At 47.2% G+C, this 20640-nt stretch overlaps 1 protein-coding gene across 2 annotated transcripts in view; it reads left to right on the top strand.

The window, feature by feature from the left end:
• The window catches only part of LOC134587202 (general transcription factor IIH subunit 5), a 948377-nt gene that overhangs the window by 681932 nt on the left and 245805 nt on the right, over positions 1 to 20640 (top strand). For both annotated transcript variants that reach the window (XM_063443405.1, XM_063443404.1), the window contains exon 13: positions 2231 to 2331. In XM_063443405.1, the coding sequence (XP_063299475.1) occupies positions 2231 to 2331 (101 nt within the window). The remainder of the gene's footprint in view (positions 1 to 2230; positions 2332 to 20640) is intronic.

Raw genomic sequence — 20640 nt, 5'->3', positions numbered from 1 at the left:
GGGGACGCTGCAGAGTCACGGCTATGGGACATATATGAATCCAGAGCAACCATACTAGATCTCCCTATGGATGAAGACCTAGAGCCAGACCTGTTTGAATTGGCCATCCAGGAATGGGAACTGGAGCAGGATTTCCAGTACCTACTCAGCTCCAGTCAGTCCCAGTATACCTTGGAGGTACCGCCAGGGCAGTGGGAGTCCCAGGGAGCCAAAGGTGTCGTCCTTCCTCCCCAGCGGCAGTGCGAGTTACAGGGAGCCGAAGGTGTCGCCCTGCCCCCCCCAGCGGCAGTGTGGGTCCCAGGGAGATTAAGGTGTCGTCCTTCCTCCCCAGCGGCAGTGCGAGTTTCAGGGAGCCGGAGGTGTCTTCCTTCCTCCCCAGCGGCAGTGCGAGTTACAGGAAGCCGAAAGTGTCATCCTTCCTCCCCAGCGGCAGTGTGAGTTACAGGGGGCCGAAGGTGTCGTCCTTCCCCCCCCAGCAGCAGTGTGTCCTACATGTGTTTCAGGGAGAGGAGCACAGCCCCCTCTCTCCCCAGCGGCAGCTTACCCTACCAAGGGGAGGCACCAATTTTCCAGACGGCGCAGATGGGACCGTGGTCTCTGTGCCTGACCCACAGGGATGCTGGAAAGCCTGTCCAGATCCCCAGCTACCATCGCAGGTGGAGGAAAGCCAATTCTCCCCTCCCCAGCTAACTCCTAACTTGGCCCCAGAGGAGATGTTAACCCCCACGTTCCCATGGATACTGAGCCGGACTATGTCCCAAGCACCCCAGCAGAAGAGCTGGCAGCTGGGCCTCTGCCCTCCCTTTGTCCCTTGTCCAGAGCATGATGTCCTGCAGGCTATACCAGTGCAAGCTAGGAAGCATCCATTAACGGAGGGTACGGGGAGCTCCGTTACATGTATGATTGGTTGTTTTGTAACACCCTGTGGTTAGGGAAACCTGCATAAAAGAAAGCCCTTTGGGTGCCAATAAAACAGAATGACTTGACCCTCTAACTTGCAGCCTTGACTCATGTTTGTAGGGGACAGCTATAATCACTACAGGTATTGCTATGCTCTTCATATATATATATAATACTGTGAGTTGTTTTGCTTTGGAACTCTGGACTTTCCTTATCCATTTATCACTGAGCTCCACAGCAACTATTATGTAGTGTATACCAGTTTATCACAGAACGCCACAACAATAAAACTCACAGGAACGTGCCTATTCATTTATCACAGAGCTTCCCAACTATACAATAGAGTTTTGTATTTTGTATGGCAGCACTCCACTGTAATAAATCTCATTATGTAATTTGTGTGGTGTGTGTGATATGTATACTATGTGTTGGCTGTGTGTAATATTTGTAATGGGTGTATTGGCTGTGTGGTGTATGTGTGTATTGGCTGTGATGGTTATTTAATTCAGATAAACACATGCATGTAGGCATGTGTGCCAGGACTGCAACTAGTCCATGGTACATAAGTGCAAGTAACTTAATATGCCCAGCATTTCAAGCAGAAACCCAGTACATACAGATATCTACCACCATGACCACTTCTGATATAAGCCTAAATATATTTCCATACCACTATTTGAGCAATTCAGATTCATTATCACATTAAAAGGCTTCACAGACATCAAGTACAACTTTTTTTTGATATGGCACGTGAATGCCTTACACATTGAGCTATACTAAAGTGTGTATTTTATGTGCTTCCACTGCTGTTGTAATGCAGCACCCTTCACCCAATGCAATCCTTGAAAACATTTTAACCATCTAAAATCTATATCTTTGGTTTGCCGTATGTATGTAATGCCTCCTATAGAATACTAAACCACACTAACGGGGCATCACTGGACCCACAACAGGAGAATATGATAACCTGTGAACCTTTTGTAACTACCAAACACTATATTACATTAATTGGAAATATAATAGACATTTAACTTTTTCATTTTTCTGACAACAGTAAACTTCAAGTTGATGTCTGGAATATTAATCTTCCATACTTGTTACTTAATTTATCATTGTTATTTTAGTTATCAATTTTCCTAACACTGTTTATTTCTTTGCTGTGAATATTTTCAATATAGTCTCTTTATTCATCCAATTCTTTCTGCCCTATTTTTAGTAGTACATTTGCATGTTCTTCTAATTAATATTCTCACTTCCATAAAAATCCACATCATATGATTACTACTTTACTTTTAACATGTGACAATTCATGAACTGTCTCTTTATTTAGGCTTGGTTAGCAGCTGATTGCCCTGGTTTAAGAGTTATTTCTGTAGAATATGATACTCAGCTTAGTGAATGGAAATCTAAATGCCCAGAAGACAGTAACAGGTAATGTAATTTTCTTTTTTGTCAGATATAATTTATTTGGGATGGAGCGTCTTTTAAAAATGCTTTTTTAGAGTTTTTAGATGGTGAAAAACCCTTTTGTTGAGTGTTGTAGCGTTACTGTATTCAATATTTCTGTAACTATCTAAGCGCCTTTATCATACAGTTTCTTTGTGTACTTATATATCTAGTTATGATGTATCTGTGGCTGCTAGTCCAGACGTGCTGCTCCAGCTGGCAGTACTGCTGAGGAGTGGGTAGTGCCTCATTGACAGAGGCCAGATATCCCACCCTCACTGCAAATCCTGGCATCAATGTGGATGTCGCAGGATTTAGCCCTCAGCAGCTTATGGAGGTGTTTCTGGGCGATGATGTATTGGGGAACATTGGCGCCCAAACTATTTTTTTTTCCATAAATGCATCAGTATAAACATTTTGAACATTAATCATAATCATAAGTGCAAGGTTACAAAATAGTTTACATGAGTTCTGTATCTTGTTGACATTGGGAAATGCAAGGTTACTATACAGAATACCATAATGTTATCATTAGTAAAGGTAAGAAGAATAGTGAGTAATAGAGCCCCATGGTGTGTAACGAATATATACCCCAACACGCAGGATTCAACTTAACAAAAGACAACACAGAGGAGAGATACGTCTACCGGTCCTTAGAATGGCCAGACTCGACGTATATGAGAGGAGACAGAGTCAGGAACGATCCGAGGTCAAGGGCACAGAGAGACAGCGTAAACTAGGACTAGCCGGGGTCTGGTACACAGTAAGCCAGCAAACAGAACAGATAAGGATAAAGAGATAACGTAGTCAGAAAACAAAGCCAAGGTCAAGTACGAAGAAACACAATTGAACACAACAAGCGCTAAAGGGAACTGTAACAGAAACCATGATAGGGCAGGGAGTAAAGGGAGAGGTAAGTTTATATAGCTTCTAAACTAATGTGATTGGCTCCTGTCATATCCACACACCCAAAAAGTAAGTGTATGGGGTGTGTGGCATGACAGGGGCCAATGGGAGCCTTTTGACAATTTAGGCTCCCACTGTCTCTTTAAGAGCGCGCCCGAGACCCGCGGCGCGCTCTTAGATTCAGGCGGGACACGTGACCGCTTCTTGCGGTCACTGCCCGCCTTCCTATTGAAGCCGTCGGATGAGCCGCGTGCGGCTCGTGCAGCAGCAGGACCGCGCGTGGCTCGTGCAGCAGCAGGACCGCGTGCGGCTCGAAGAGAGGTAAGTAACGCTACAGTACCCCCCCGAGGACACGCCATCCGGGCGGGCAGGGAACATCAACAAACAACTTATCAATAGGCCTCTCGCTAGGTGCCATGTGTAACGGACCGTTTCAGCAGACAAGGGGTTAAAATCGTTTAGGCGATAATCCCCTTTTCACAGACAGGCACAGCTACTGTAAAATCACCAAAACTCACGAATTGGATATAAGTGAATGCACCAAACTCCCGAACTGCATACAAGGGAATAAGGTAGCACTCCAAACTCCCGAACTGGAACCTCACGAATAGCTGCTAGCAGACGAACAGGAAAAGCTCCCAAGCGGCTTACACTTCTGACAGTCAGTCCCTATCAGCATACAGTGAATCCCCCCAAGAACGAGACAAGGCTCCGTGTTGAGGGTCAAGCAGTGGTCTGAGGTGCTGGCACACACAGCCTGGTTTTTATTACAGTTGTTGCAAATACAGGTCCGCCCACAGGGAGGTATAAAACAACCAATCACATCACAGTTACATCCCACATATTCCCTCCCCTTATCCTGAGAGAAAACTCAATTACACATACAGTTAATACATACTTTCTACCCAACTTTCATAACTCTAAAACCATACATCACATTCACATAAAAATACATATCCACAATCAATCCATTCAGGTTAGTAAAGTATCTTTTAAAAACCCTGCCAGCATGGCTTTCCGGCTCAGACCGGTTTTACAGAGCCCTCTCTCCTGGAGACAATGGAGAAGTAATCCAATTACCTCCCAGGACAGAAACAGACTCCATTGAGCACATGGTTGCAAAAAGACATAAAATACAATAAAATACACAAGGTTACATTTACTACATAAAATAAAGACATTCAACATATCCCCAGATAGCTTAGGTCTGAGCGCACATTATTGAATGGCGGTCAGACCACACACATACAGTTCAATTGCCATGGAGCTAAAGTCTTTCCCATAGTCTTTCATTATATGAATGGGCTCCATGGCATAGCTATCTGGGGTATCACCGCTCACACAGAGCAAGTACCGAATGACCCCACTGTATTTAAAGGGTCAGAATGAGGGGGCGTGGTCTGGCGCTGGACGAAGATGGCTGCCTAAACACAAGGCTCCGTCCCCAGATGCCCTAATAACGCTATAATAAGCCATCAATGCCATCCATGGGGCGCACCAAACGTACCCAAATGACCCCCTCGACTCCTAGAACGCAGGGGGGACCCCCCTCGACCTCCATCAGGGGCTACCTGCAAACGCCGGCGATTTGGGCGGCAAGCCTTGAGGCCTCAAGTATGGCGCCGGCCTCACCCAGCTCCTCTGCGTCGGAAGCAGACTCCCTGTCGGCAAGTGAAAGCCGGCCACCTCCCACACCAGACTGGTACGCTTTGTTCGCATCTCTGCCAAAAAAGGAAGACTTCCAACAAATGGTGGAAGAGGGGAGGGGAGCACTGAGTGCCGAGGTCTCCTCGATGCGCGCTTCCCTAACGACGCTAGAAACCCGGGTCAGTGCGCTGGAGGAGGGAGGAGCGCAGACGAGAGGCCTAGATCCAGATACCGCCCGACAGCAAGCGATGCAAATAACGGACATGAGAATGCACGTCGAGGACCTCGACAACAGAAGCCGACGGAATAACATCAGGGTGCAGGGCCTACGAGAGCTCACCGAGCAGGAAGATCTCCGGGTGATTCTCACCCGCCTGTTTAATAAAATACTGGGAAGACCGCCGGAGGCCCGAGTGGGGATGGACAGCCACCGGATGCACCGCCGAGAGATATCATCTGCAGGATCCAGGACTACCAGCTAAAATCGGAGATCATGATGAAAGCGCGAGCAGAGAGGGCCTGGAGATTTGAGAGCCACATAGTGGAACTATTCAACGACCTGTCCCATCTAACACTCCAAGCACGAAGAGCACTACGCCCAGTAACGCAAATACTACAACAGGAAAGAATCCGATACCGGTGGCTGTTTCCATTTGCCCTACTAGCCCGGAGGGGGAACACAGAGGCCACCATCCGCACACCAGAGGACGTCCCGCCTTTTATGGAAGCCCTGGGGCTCCCAAATGTTCAGTTCCAGGACTGGATGACCTGCCCGATGAATGAGAGGCGCACGGGACAGCCGGTGAGCCGCAGATACCAATCAGAGGGAGTGAGTGGGACGGACATCCCACTACCACAGGCCAGCCCTGAGGAATAGTGAACAGGGCACAGGCAGCAGACTGGTAAAGGGACTCTGACACCTGGAGAACTCTTATGGCATGGACGCTGGGACAATAAACCACACAGAGACACGGGCAACAACATGCACATACACCAACAAAATTAAAGCTGCAGGCTGGGACATACACAGCACGCACCCCTCACACTCCCTTCAGGTATCACTCCCACATGCATAGACTTCCAGGCCCCACCAGGGCTCTGCCATCCCGCACACAGGGGGACATAGCAAGTAATTGAAGAATATAGTGATCGGTGGGGAGGGAGGGGGCTGAGAGGATGGGAACGCGCAGCCGCACTTTGCCTCACAGATGGGGGAGGGGGGCTCCACACGGGGGGGAGAGGGGCAGCAATATACCGCTTACATAGTAAAGCTCTCCGAGGAGCAGGGCCCACGGAGTCAGGGGCCTTCCCCTCCACTCCCCTCCTGCTGGTCTAACAGCCTCCGCCCACATTCATCACCCTCCATAGCACTTACCCTTACCCTTACCTAGATGGGAGGATTTCCCTCACGCTCCTACCAACGCACGAAGAGGCATGGGGGGGGGGAAGAGAGGGAGATGGAACGCACAACGAAACGGAGCTCACACACGGGGGGAGGGCGGGGGGGGAAGAGGGGGAGATGGAACACTCAATGAAAAGTAGCTCACACACAGGGGGGTGGGGGGGGAGAGAGGGAGATGGAACGCTCAATGAAAAGTAGCCCACACACTGGGGGGAGGGGGGGAGGGAGATGGAACGCTCAATGAAAAGTAGCCCACACACAGGGGGGTGGGGGAGGGAGGGGGGAAAGAGGAGAGGGAGGGGGAGGGAGGTGGAGAGGAGAGGGGGGAAGGGAGGGAGACGGAACGCTCATTGAAAAGTAGCTCACACTTAAGGGGGAGGGAGGGACACCCGTCAACTGAGAGAGAACGGAAGGGAACAGCGGACGGAAGTAAGAGCAACACAGAGAGGACTGAGCGGGAGGAAGGAGATCAGGGATAGGGCAGAGTTGCACAGGAGACACTACAGAGAGAGAGAGAGGAGAACTCAAGCACTTAGAGACACAAGGAAGGAAGAAAGAAAACACAGACACCAGAGACATTGCCTAGGGAGATCACTAGGGAGCGGCAGATACCCTGCCAGACACTCCGACTAAGGCTGCCAGATAGACTCACACCAAGACACGGACGGGGCATACACCCGCACGGAGAAACGGGAGGACAAGAAGGGAACCCGCAACTCATATTACCCAGACAAAGAGACTCACGACAGGAGCAGACACATAGGGAGAATAAAAAGGGTACAGAAACACACAATAGACAAGAATACTAGGGAAACACCCGACTTAGACAGACTGGCCCTCGAGGCACCAGTCTAGCTACCCCAACCATTGATGGCTCTTGTAGTCAGAGATCCGACGAGTGGGAAAGCGCATTTCCCTATCATCACAACTACGATATTGCTAACCTGACACACTACTACCGCACAGGAGGGCATGGGGGACGGCTCACCATTGAAGACCCCACATCAACCCAGACACTACCCCACGGGCGGACTGCCGGGAATCTGAGACCAGGGGGGGGGGGGAGGGGACAAAACCTCAACCCACCCACGGGCTCAGCGGCACATAGCCCCTATCAGGGTCGACAAGAGACGACACACCAAGAAACAACCAATTGACAGAGGGAGTGGGAGAAGAGAGGGGAAGACACCGAGATATTCCGGACAGCTAGTCTGCCCCCCTGACTCGCGGCGGTCCTTGGCGCCCCTCGTCCTCCCCCCCCCCGCTATCTTCCCCCCTAAATAATTATTTTATTTTTTTTCCTCTATCCCACGCCCCTCCCACTCTCACCTCTCCTAGACGGATGCCGACCGGGACCGTAACCGGGGCCGCAATTCGCTAGTTGGGAAAATGCCGCACCCGGCCCATGCCATCACGGAGAGCGGAAATCCCAGAGAGGGGATGGTGATCTACACAATCAAGCCTTTTTTCAGGAAACCCATTTTCTGGACAACCAAGCCCCAAAATTCTCAAATAGATACTTTCCACAGGGATTCTTCGCCAACAACCCCACATCTAAAACCAAGGGAGTGGCGATCCTCTTCTCAGCAGAGGCCCCCTTCCAGTTGGAGGCGGAACAAAGGGAGGAGCAGGGAAGGTATCTCTTCCTGAGGGGAACGATATACCAAGCAAAATTTACCTTCGCAAATATATACCTGCCGAACAAAGGCCAGAAGATCTTCTTGAAAAAGGCATTAGACGCCCTGGAGCAGTTTGGAGAGGGCACGATAGTGCTGGGGGCGACCTGAATGTCCCATTGATACCGCAGATGGACACATCGTCTGGAACAACGACACTACTGAAGCACATCACGAGAGGGGCCAGAGCCCTACTCCATGAACACCAACTTATGGATTGCTGGCGCATCCTAAATCATAACTCCAGAGACTACACATACTACTCGACGGCACATAAATCCTATTCCCGACTGGACTACTTCTTCCTGCAACACCGAAACCTAGATAACCTACTTTCAGCACGAATATCACCGATGACATGGTCAGACCACGCTCCAGTGGTTATCACGCTCAGCCACCCAAGACCCACCCAAAAGCAATGGATCTGGAGATTAAACGAAACGCTTCTCGAGCAACCGGAGATTCACGCAGACATCCTCGAGAATCTGACGCAGTTCTTCCAGACAAACACCACGCCAGACTCCAACCCAACAACAGTCTGGGAATCCCATAAATGCATGATTCGAGGCCTCCTGATCCAACATGGAGCACGCCAAAAAAAGCTACGTACACAGGAGATAGCGGAACTCATATCACAAGTGGCAGACCTGGAAGCCGAACATAAAACCACGCTGGACGAGGACACGTACAAACGATTACCGGCAGCCAGAGCGCGCCTACAAACAAAACTTATGGCTAAGATCCAATTCCAATTCAAACTCGCCAGGAAATCGTTTTATGAATATGGCAATAAGTGCAGCAAAATGCTCGCCAGAGCGTTGCGTACCAGACGCCAGAAAAGCTTCGTACAATCCATTAACATTGGAAACGAGAGCCACAGGACCCCCAAAACGACCGCAGAAGCGTTTAGAAGGTATTACGCAGCATTATACCAGCTACCACCCGGAGGAGGACATACTGAGGGGGGAACCCTGACCGTGCAGGAGAGACGGCTGGAATATGTAACTCGACACACCCTCTCCAGACTGACCACAGAGGCGAAAGAGGCTCTGGAGGAGCCCATCATACTAGAGGAACTGCTGAGAGCGGTAAAGCTGACTAAGGCGGGGAAAAGCCCGGGTCCAGACGGATACACCATCCAATACTACCGGACATACGCGCAAGCCCTGGCACCCCATCTTGTGGAGGCCCTCAACTCGATTAGAACAGGAAGAGAACTTGAACCAGGCATGCTCATGGCGCACGTGGTGGTAATACCAAAGGAGGGAAAGGACATGACGGACTGCGCCAACTATAGACCGATCTCCCTGTTGAACGCCGATCTGAAGATATTTACGAAGATCCTGGCGCTACGCATCCAACCCTTCCTACCGGAGCTGATACACCCGGATCAGGTGGGATTTATACGGAACCGGGAAGCCAGAGACAACACGGTAAAAGTAATCAACCTGGTGCACGTGGCACAACGACAAGCTTCCCCGGCGCTGCTGATCTCGACGGATGCGGAAAAGGCGTTCGGTAGATTGGTCCTTCCTCATGGCGACACTGAAACAGGTGGGTTTTGGACCCCACATGAGGGCATGGATAGGAGCGCTCTACAGCAAGCCGGCGGCACGAGTCCTAGTCAATGGTGTATTGTCCCAACCATTCGACATACGAAACGGGACTAGACAGGGGTGCCCCCTATCGCCCCTGCTCTTCGTTCTTAGCTTAGAACCGTTCCTCAACGCAGTACGAAACAACACAAACATACAGGGCATAGAGGGGGCATGGGGAGAAAGTAAAATCTCGGCCTATGCTGATGACCTCCTCTTCTCGATCACAAAGCCACAGGCGTCACTCCAAGAGATTCTGAAAGAATTTGACAAATCCCATCTCCTCTCCAACCTGAAAATCAACTATAAGAAATCAGAAATCCTCAACATAGGATGCAACCCACACACAGTGCAGCGGATCCGTTCAACAAGCCCCTTCCAATGGTGCGCAGAGGCCCTGGGATACCTGGGGGTGCAGATCCCGGCAAAGCTGACAGAGATATTCCGGCTCAACTTCATACCCCTCTTGGAACAAATCCAAAGGGACCTCCGACAATGGACACTGCCACACATTACCTGGCTAGGGAGGATAAATATCCTGAAAATGAATGCCCTCCCAAGGCTTCTATACCTCCTACAAACGCTGCCGGTGGACATCCCCAGGGAATTCCTGCTCAAAGCTCGCCGATCGTTTGTACAATATATATGGAACGGAAAGCAGGCACGTCTGAGTCACGAGATTCTGATCCGGACTAAGACGAGGGGGGGACTGGGGCTACCAGACCTCACCAAATACAGATGGGCGGTGCACCTACAGGGGATTGTGGAGTGGACTCAAGCCCCTCCAGGAAAGCTCTGGATAGCAATAGAGGGGAGCTTCACGGAGACCCCACTGACAGCGCTATCCTGGGTCCCGAAGGGAGTGGAGGGGATGATACCAAGGGACCACCCAACCATTAAAGCCACGATGGCCATCTGGAGAATGCTAGCCCAGAGGGGGAACCTAGCACCAGAAGTTTCCCCGCTACACCCTATCGCAGGAAACCCGCGATTCACACCGGCGGCCCCATCACAATTCTTGACAGCACTGGGCCTGCCGCAACGATGTAGACTACACCACATAAGCAAAGAAGGGGGAATGAAGCCCCTGGCGGAACTACCAGCTCCGGATCCTCGGAGCTTCCTGACCCAATTCAAATACCACCAGCTGGCGTCTTACGTTAAAGCCATCCCAAATTTGGGATCGGCGAATAGACAGAAGACGGCCTATGAAAAAAATGTGTGACCAGGAGACTCTACCGGTCCATTGCATCTCACTACTATATCAAATGCTCCTCCCAGGCGGTGCAGGAAACGCATTACCATACTACACTAGATACTGGGAGAGAGACATAGGACACACCCTGACGGAGGACCAATGGCAAAACGTATTTGTGAACACACATAAAGCCTCGATTAGCACGAAATATCAGGAATCGGGATACAAGCTACTGAGTCATTGGTACAGGACCCCAGAAAGGATAACGGCAATGGGAGGCCAAAACGGGCCAGAATGCTGGAGATGGGGGAAGGAGCTCGGCACACAATTCCACATATGGTGGAAATGTCAAAATATCCAGCCCTTCTGGGAACAGGTCCACAGGACCATCGTCAGGCTCACGGAGGCTAAGGTCGAACTCACACCCGAGGTATATCTACTACACATCACATCCATACCGCCGACGAGATAAAAAAACGGCGATCCCACACTTAATCAACGCGGCGTGCAGCCTTATACCCAACCACTGGAAGAAGATGACAATTCCAACCATCAAAGATTGGATCCGATGGGTGGAGGACATACGAGAGATCGAGGAACTCATCCTGATAGAAGCGGACAAGGCCCAACGGTACCACCAAACCTGGTACCACTGTACGAGGTGGCTGGAGGAGACCGCGGAGCGCGGGCCCCCGGAGGCGGGCCCGGAACGGCAGAGACGGAGAGCTAGCCCTGCCCCCCTGCCCTTCCCGGCGGGGTCCCTCCTCCCCTGCTTGCCCTCCCCCCCGTCCCCGCCAGCGCGTGGGGGGGGAGGGCGGGGGGTGCCTTGACATGCTGCGTCCCTTCCTACTGGAGGACGACACTCAAACCCACATCTCAAAAGACCAAACACCCGGTAGCTAAGCCCCGACAGAATAACGACCGGATTACAGACCGGGGGGGGGGGGTAGGAGAGGAGACAGAACAGGCCGGACGACGAACAGGGAACAGGGGGAGGAAACATCGGACGGACCCTGTGACACTGGACAAGGAGTGAAGACTAGACCATGTTAGAGAGCAAAAAACTGAGGAGGAGACTGCAACCTACAAGGAAAGACACACTTAGTGGAAGACACGAGTTACACATTAGAGTTTAGATCTTGTTACAGTTCACACCGTTACTTACTTATGTATGATACGCAGCAACTCACACACACCCCGCACACGAACAGACGAGCCCATAGCACACAGAAGCACCACAACGCGAGGGAATACACGACCCTCGGTACCGGGGAAACCGAAACTGACGCACTGTGCACACATAAAGAAGGACGCACCACAACAGAGAGGCTGGGGGGGGGAGAGGGGGAGGGGGGAAACGAAAAGCAAACCTACACCAGACAGGGAACCCCTCACTAGATCTCGGACCCAGACAAGGCCCTCGAGGAGGTACAAGAATTAAGGGGGAAAGAACAATACTAAATATACTGAAGCAACTCACACGCACACTTAAACATATGAGCTGCGCCCAAAGTAATGCACAGCGCAATACATCGAAAGAACACGAAACTTACTCAATCAAAGCAAAGTAAAACCTGCACATAAACGAGAAATAAGCTGCACAATGTATAACATGTTTCATGGCGATTTGTTGATTTATGTATACCGTTATATGCATGACAAAAAAATATATAGTTATTAACCCCTTAAGGACACATGACGTGCCTGACATGTCATGATTCCATTTTATTCCAGAAGTTTGGTCCTTAAGGGGTTAAAGCTTTTTATTTATATAAAGGGTCAGAATGAGTGACATGCACTCTGTTAGGGCCGAATACGTTTTTTAAAGGGCCCAATCTCCCAGGGCCATAGTCCAAAGGCAGCAGGCGGGCAACCAGGCTTCCCCAATGCAATGTGGCGAGATTGCTCTCGTCACACCATGCTTTGTTTCGCCTGTATGGTCTGCAAGAGGGATGAAGAAATAGACAACATAGTAGTAGCTATTATCCTGTCTGGGGGAATGACAGGAGTAACATCAACCTCTTGTTTGTCAGTAGTTTCGAACTGTCTGGACAGAGCGTCTGCTTTAATGTTGCGATCACCTGGCCTATAGGTGATAATATAATTGAAACGGGACAAAAATAGTGACCACCTAGCCTGCCTAGAAGATAATCTTTTAGCTTCCCCAAGGTAGGATAGATTCTTGTGATCCGTAAAAATGAGGATAGGATCCTTAGTTCCTTCTAACAAGTGCCTCCATTCTTTAAGAGCTAAGATAATAGCAAGGAGTTCACGATTACCTACATCATAATTCTTTTCAGCTTTGGACATTTGTCTAGAAAAGAAGCCACAAGGATTCAATGGCTTTTCAGGCGATTCTCTTTGGGACAAAACAGCACCTACCCCGATATCAGAAGCATCAACTTCAAAAATATAAGGCAGTGAGGGGATAGGATGTAGTAAAATAGGTGCAGAGGCGAATGTAGATTTAAGAAAGTCGGTGGGGGCCCTAAATGCAAAGGGGGGGGACCCTAGTCACCCCTTCCCCCAAAAAATGTTTTTATCTCCCTACCTACCCCCCTCACCCTAAAAATAATGAGGGGGGGACCTTTAACTAAAAACCTGTAAAAAAAAAAAAAAACTTACCATTCGATGTTTTCTTTCTTCTAAAATCTTCTTTCTTCAGCCCCCAAAAAGGCCAAATAAAAAACCATAATAACCGACGCAATAAAAAAAAAAAAGAGCACAAAAAAAAATAAATCCATGTTCACCCATGGAGGGCTCCGCGCAAACTGAGGGGGACTGAGGGGGGAGGCTTATAAAGCTTTGCCACGCCCTGCAATTAGGCTAAGAACACTCTGATTGACTGGTTTAAGCCAATCAGAGTGCTCTTTGTCATTTTACACAGTGTGGGAAAATTCCAAAGAACTTTCCCACGCTGTGTAAAATGACACAGAGCACTGTGATTGGATGGCTTGAAATCCATCCAATCACAGTGCTCTGTGTCATTTTACACAGCATGGGCTGCTCACTGCTCACTGCTCACAGGCTGCTCACTGTTTAATAGACATGCCCCTACTCGCGGTATTGCAAGTAGGGGCACAATTTACTAATACTAAGTAATTTTTACTTAGTATTAGTAAATTTGGCCACCCAAAAAATAGGGGGCGGACCGAACATCGCATATGTTCGCTGTCCGTGGCGAACGCGAACATGCTATGTTCGCCCGGAACTATTCGCCAGCGAACCGTTCGGGACATCACTACTCGCTACTGGAGGAAGGATGTCGGCACTGTGAACCCCTGAGTGTTTGATATGCTGGATTTCAACTATTTTCTTGTGAGTGCAATTTAATAAATAACATTGTTTTAAATTATACTGTTGCACTATGTCCTGTGTGTCTCTCCCTCTTCAATAAGGTCGAAAAAGAAGATTCCAAATATCCGTCAAGTCCAAAAGATCGCTATATGCCTGTACTGCACTTTTATTTTGTGAGTGCAATTTGAATCAGCGCACTTCTGGTGGTTTCATTTATTACACATTTTTCCTATGTTTGTTTCTTTTTGTAGATTGTATTGTTTATATTTTTATTAAGAAAGTTAGAGGGTTCTTCTTACAATCTTACAACTGGTAAATTTATTTTATATACTTTTACCTATTGGGGAGCACTTGTGTTATATATATATATATATATATATATATATATATATATATATATATATATATATATATATATATATATATATATATATATATATATATATATTTTGTATTACCCAAATTAGTGCATGGAAAGTGTTAAAATATCACCATTTGAAATACCCTAGGGTGTCTACATTTCAAAAATATATGGTTTGATGGGGGTAAATTACATTGGCCGGCATCAAAAATGTCCCAAATGGGACAGGAGTGCATGATGACCAGCTGTGATAATTCCAAATTGGAAAACTGGAATGCGCACCCTCTAAATAAGGTATTTTAGCTCCAGAGAACCCAACCCAATACATGGGTGGTATCGCTGTACTAAGGAGATGTTTCTGAACACATATTGGGGTGTTCTTTGTCAGTAACACATAACAGGGACTGGGAATGCCTGCCTCAAGTACAATGTGAGAGAAAAAAAACACACAAAAATTACTACCCAAAAGTTTGACAGAAACTGGTGGTAGAATTAGTGCATGGATTTTCTTTGGCAGTAACCCTTGAAGTTCTCCGTACATGTATTCTTAAATTGCTATGTGTGTCAATAAAAATCACCATTTTTTTTTTTGCATAGATGTTACAATGTAACTTCCGTTAATTTAAAAAAAATAATGGTATCTTTAGAAAGACTATTTAATGACGAGAAAAACGGTATATAATATGTGTGGGTACAGTATATGAGTAAGAGGAAAATTAAACACAAACACTGCAGAAATGTAAAAAGAGCCCTGGTCCTTAACGGTAAGAAAATTGAAAAACGGTCTGGTCACTAAGAGGTAAAAAAAAAAAAAAACCTGTACATGGGCTTACTGTTATACTCGGGAGACTTCGCTGAATACAAATATCAGGGTTTCAAAATAGTAAAACGTATCACAAAAAACGATATCGTCAGTGAAAGTGCCGTTTGTGTGTGAAAAATGCAAAAAATTTAACTTTCACTGATATCATTATTGTTAAATTTTACTGTCCCCGACGGCGAGGACCCGGTGAGCATGAAGGACGTTCTATGTCGCCCTCCTGCTTTTAGAGCCATCCCAAAAAGGACGACATAGAACACACGCCGTCCTGAAGGGGTTAAGGATTGAGCCAATTGTACAAATTGTGATCAAAACAAATGTAAACAAAACCTGCAATTTGTGCTATACATCTGTTCAACCGTAATTCATCTCTTTCATTTTAAGTGCACCCACACTTATTATATATCATTTTGTTCAGGCGAAACAGGGCTTTAATTTCACTTGAGCTATTCATATATAAAACCTAATTTATTATGAATAAAAAAAAATATATATATATTTTTTTAATGTACTTCTGCGTGGCATTTTAACTGTGAATGGAATAATACTGTTAGATTTTACTGCAATAAATTGCACATATTTGTATTCTGCAATGTCTCACGAGTACAACAGTACCCCCCATTGTACAGGTTTTCTGGTGTATTGGAAGGTTACAGGGTAAAATATAGCGCAGTTCATTTTTCAGTTTATACACATTGAAATTTGCCAGACTGGTTATGTTGCCTTTGACACTGTATCGTAGCCCATAAATTAGAATTACTCCCATAATTGCAAAAATAGACAACACAGGGTATTCAATTTTTTTTATTTTTGTGTTGACATAGAAGTAAACCATCAGTACAGTATACCAGAGCTTGCACAGAAGCCGTATCGAGGCAGGGTGTCTCTTAAGGTATATCATAGTTTGAGTACATTTTGCTTAACATTCCTGCGGTGCTTCTTGATACAGTACAGCGTCTTTTTATGCAGTCAACATTTTGTATTGTTACATATAGTATAAACAATAATCAAACAATAAAGAATAAAGTAACATGTTATATAATTACATTTTTTGGCTCTATGCATTTAGAGGTGTATTCGTTTTGCTCTTGCTGCTGTGAGTGGTTAGGTCTCGTTATATGGGAGGGCCATTGTTTGTGTGTTTGTATACCCTTTGACTCTCCAGTTTAGGTGTCATATTGGTCCCACAACTCCCATATGTCCATTTTTTTTTTAGTAGACTCTTAGTCAAACACTGGCCAAAGTTAGCGTTTAGATTTGTTTGTGTGTGCAAAAAATGAATATGAACAATAACTTTGGCAAGTGTTTGTGACTAAGTGGCTTCTAAAAAAGACTGGACATACCCCTTTTGCAATACATTGGGTTGTCTACTTTTGCAAATGGGATGCCATCATGGGGGTAATTCGTAGTCATGGGCTACCATACAGTCTCAAAGGCAACATAACCAATTTGGCAAATTTCAATGAAAAAAATTAAATGGGCAAGCCTTATATTTGACCCTGTGACTTTCAGAAACATTATAAAACCAGTACATGGGGGTACTGTTGTACTCAGGAGACTTCACTGAGCACAATTATGTGTGTTTCAAAACAGTAAAACGTATCACAACAATGATATCATCAGTGAAACTGCCGTCTGTGTGTGAAAAATGCATAAAAATGTCAATTTCACTAACAATATCATCATTGTGATATGTTTTACCATGTTAAAAAACACTTATATTTGTGTTCAGCAAAGTCTTGGAAAGTTACAGGGTTAAATATAGTGCTAGTAGATTAAATTCTCTAGACTTTATGCCTGAGTTGTCAGGCAGATCCCTCAAATTGTAATCAATACAATTATTTAATTATTTAAAATTATTTAATATACATAAGTGTATATTTATGAAATGATTTATGTGTAACGGATCGCCTGGCACCCCGACTGGGTACCTCCATTGAAGGATACTCCTAGCGCTTCCTGAGGTCTCCAAGCACTCCAGCCGACACCATAACCACCATAGACTCCTTCAGAGAGAAAGACAGGACCAAGCTCTTACAAGAGCTAAGTAGTGATTAAGCAAGGGAGTATGACAAGCATAGCAATCCCTTGTAGCAGATTCCCCCAATAAGAGACAGGACTCAGATTGAGGGTAAGGTAGAACTGATTTACTTGGGCTACCTGCCCTGCTTTTATGCAGGTCTTCCACCTGGTGGACACTCCCCGAGGGGACCAGATGGAAAACTGGGATACAGAGTGGATATTGACCAGTCACAAGCTTACACATTTAAATACTCCCACAATCCATTATAATCCCTCCTCTCTGTCCTGGAGATAATTGGGGAAGTAATACAATTATCTCCAAGGACAGAGGCAAAGCCACATGTTAGTAAAAATACATAAAATTACACAGTGTTACAATTACTACATGAAGCATATACATTCAACCTATCCCCAGATAGCTTAGATCTGAGCGCACATTATTATTTAATGGTGCTCAGATCACATACATACAGTTCAATTGCCATGGAGCCAAAGTCTTTCACATAGTCTTTCGTTACACGAATGGGCTCCATGGCATAGCCATCTGGGGTAACACTGCTCAAATAGGGAAAGTACCGAACGGACGGCGTTCGTATGAATTGCAGGAGAAGGGAGGTCGGTGGCTCAGCGGTGTTCGTGCAAATAAATGTCCGTTTTGAGTTCCATAGATTTTGAGCTTAACAATGCTGGCCTATGGGAGTTTAAGGTTATACGAACAGCGGCCACCCAGCGTTCACCAATTAAGCTGCGGTTAACCGCAGCTTCGGGGAGATAAATCACTGACACACTCCTAGGCCAGGTGGTCCCCCCATTCGTGCGTTGGTTCGGTAGATTCAATCTACCGAACGCCCAGGCAGAAAGGTATGAACAAGCCTTTCTGCAGGGGAAAAGAACAGCGTTTAACATGGGACCATAGTCCAGATGGAGCAGGCGAGCAACCAGGCTTCTCCAGTGCTTCGTGGCGAGGTTGGTTCCGCCACATCTCTCCCCTTTTCCAAAAAGATACCTGACCCCCTGTCGGTCAGTGCCTTGGTTAGTCCAGCAACCCACCCACAAAACACAATCAGCGGTGCAGCCTACCCACAATATTTGGTTACTGCACCTGGGAAAACGGGTAGTTTGCCTTTGTCCAAGGGCTTCACCATGGCTGTGTGGGGTACTGGTACTCTGGATCTGTGGGTTGCTGAGTAGGCAGAGACCAGCGGTACTCTGCCCTGATGCCAGCGCTGTAGACCGGGTGCAGAGACCGCGGTCCCATCTGCCCCATCTGGGAGAATAAGGTCTCCCCTTTGTGAAATAAGCTTCTGCAGGGAAGAGGTGGTAACTGGCTCCTCTCCCTGGAACACTCTCTGCCGCTGAGGGTACAGTAAAACTGATTTACTCGGGCTACCTGCCTGGCTTTTATGCAGGTCTTCCACCTGGTGGACACTCCCACAATGCATTATAATCCCTCCTCTCTGTCCCGGAGATAATTGGGAAGTAATCCAATTATCTCCAAGGACAGAGGCAAAACTCCATTAGCCACATGTTAGTAAAAAGACATAAAATTACACAGTGTTACAATCACTACATAAAACTAGTGATGTCGTGAACATAAAATTTTCGGTTCGTGAACAGCGAACGCGAACTTCCACAAACGTTCGCGAACCGGCGAACCGGGCGAACCGCCATAGACTTCAATGGGCAGGCGAATTTTAAAACCCACAGGGACTCTTTCTGGCCACAATAGTGATGGAAAAGTTGTTTCAAGGGGACTAACACCTGGACTGTGGCATGCTGGAGGGGGATCCATGGCAAAACTCCCATGGAAAATTACACAGTTGATGCAGAGTCTGGTTTTAATCCATAAAGGGCATAAATCACCTAACATTCCGAAATCACAATGGATAAGGATTGACACCTGACATATGACATATTGACACCTTGACATATGGATTGACACCTGTCCTCAGAGACCCTGATACACACTGACACAGAGCAGAATAGGGACTGTTCCCCCTACATAGGGTCACTTGGCAGATATGGATTGACACCTGTCCTCAGGGACCCTGATACACACTGACACAGAGCAGAATAGGGACTGTTCCTCCTACATAGGGTCACTTGGCAGATATGGATTGACACCTGTCCTCAGGAACCCTGATACACACTGACACAGAGCAGAATAGGGACTGTTCCCCCTACATAGGGTCACATGACAGATATGGATTGACACCTGCCCTCAGGGACCCTCATACACACTGACACAGAGCAGAATAGGGACTGTTCCCCCTACATAGTGTCACTTGACAGATATGGATTAACACCTAACCTAAGGATCCCTGAAACACACTGACACAGAGCAGAATAGGGACTGTTCCCCCTACATAGGGTCACTTGGCAGATATGGATTGACACCTGTCCTCAGGGACCCTGATACAGACTGACACAGAGCAGAATAGGGACTGTTCCTCTTACATAGGGTCACTTGGCAGATATGGATTGACACCTATCCTCAGGGACCCTGATACACACTGACACAGAGCAGAATAGGGGTTGTTCCTACTACATAGGGTCACTTGGCAGATATGGATTGACATCTGTCCTCAGGGACCCTATTACACACTGACACAGAGCAGAATAGGGACTGTTCCTCCTACATAGGGTCACTTGGCAGATATGGATTGACACCTGTCCTAAGGGACCCTGATACACACTGACACAGAGCAGAATAGGGACTGTTCCTCCTACATAGGGTCAATTGGCAGATATGGATTGACACCTGTCCTCAAGGACCCTGATACACACTGACACAGAGCAGAATAGGGACTGTTCCTCCTACATAGGGTCACTTGGCAGATTTGGATTGACACCTGTCCTCAGGGACCCTCATACACACCGACACAGAGCAGAATAGGGACTGTTCCCCCTACATAGTGTCACTTGACAGATATGGATTAACACCTAACCTAAGGATCCCTGAAACACACTGACACAGAGCAGAATAGGGACTGTTCCCCCTACATAGGGTCACTTGGCAGATATGGATTGACACCTGTCCTCAGGGACCCTGATACACACTGACACAGAGCAGAATAGGGACTGTTCCTCTTACATAGGGTCACTTGGCAGATATGGATTGACACCTATCCTAAGGATCCCTGATACACACTGACACAGAGCAGAATAGAGACTGTTCCCCCTACATAGGGTCACTTGGCAGATATGGATTGACACCTATCCTCAGGGACCCTGATACACACTGACACAGAGCAGAATAGGGGTTGTTCCTACTACATAGGGTCACTTGGCAGATATGGATTGACATCTGTCCTCAGGGACCCTATTACACACTGACACAGAGCAGAATATGGACTGTTCCCCCTACATA

This window comes from Pelobates fuscus, chromosome 2 (assembly GCF_036172605.1).
Source record: "Pelobates fuscus isolate aPelFus1 chromosome 2, aPelFus1.pri, whole genome shotgun sequence".
NCBI lineage: Eukaryota > Metazoa > Chordata > Amphibia > Anura > Pelobatidae > Pelobates > Pelobates fuscus.
This window is presented reverse-complemented; position numbering and strand designations above follow the sequence as displayed.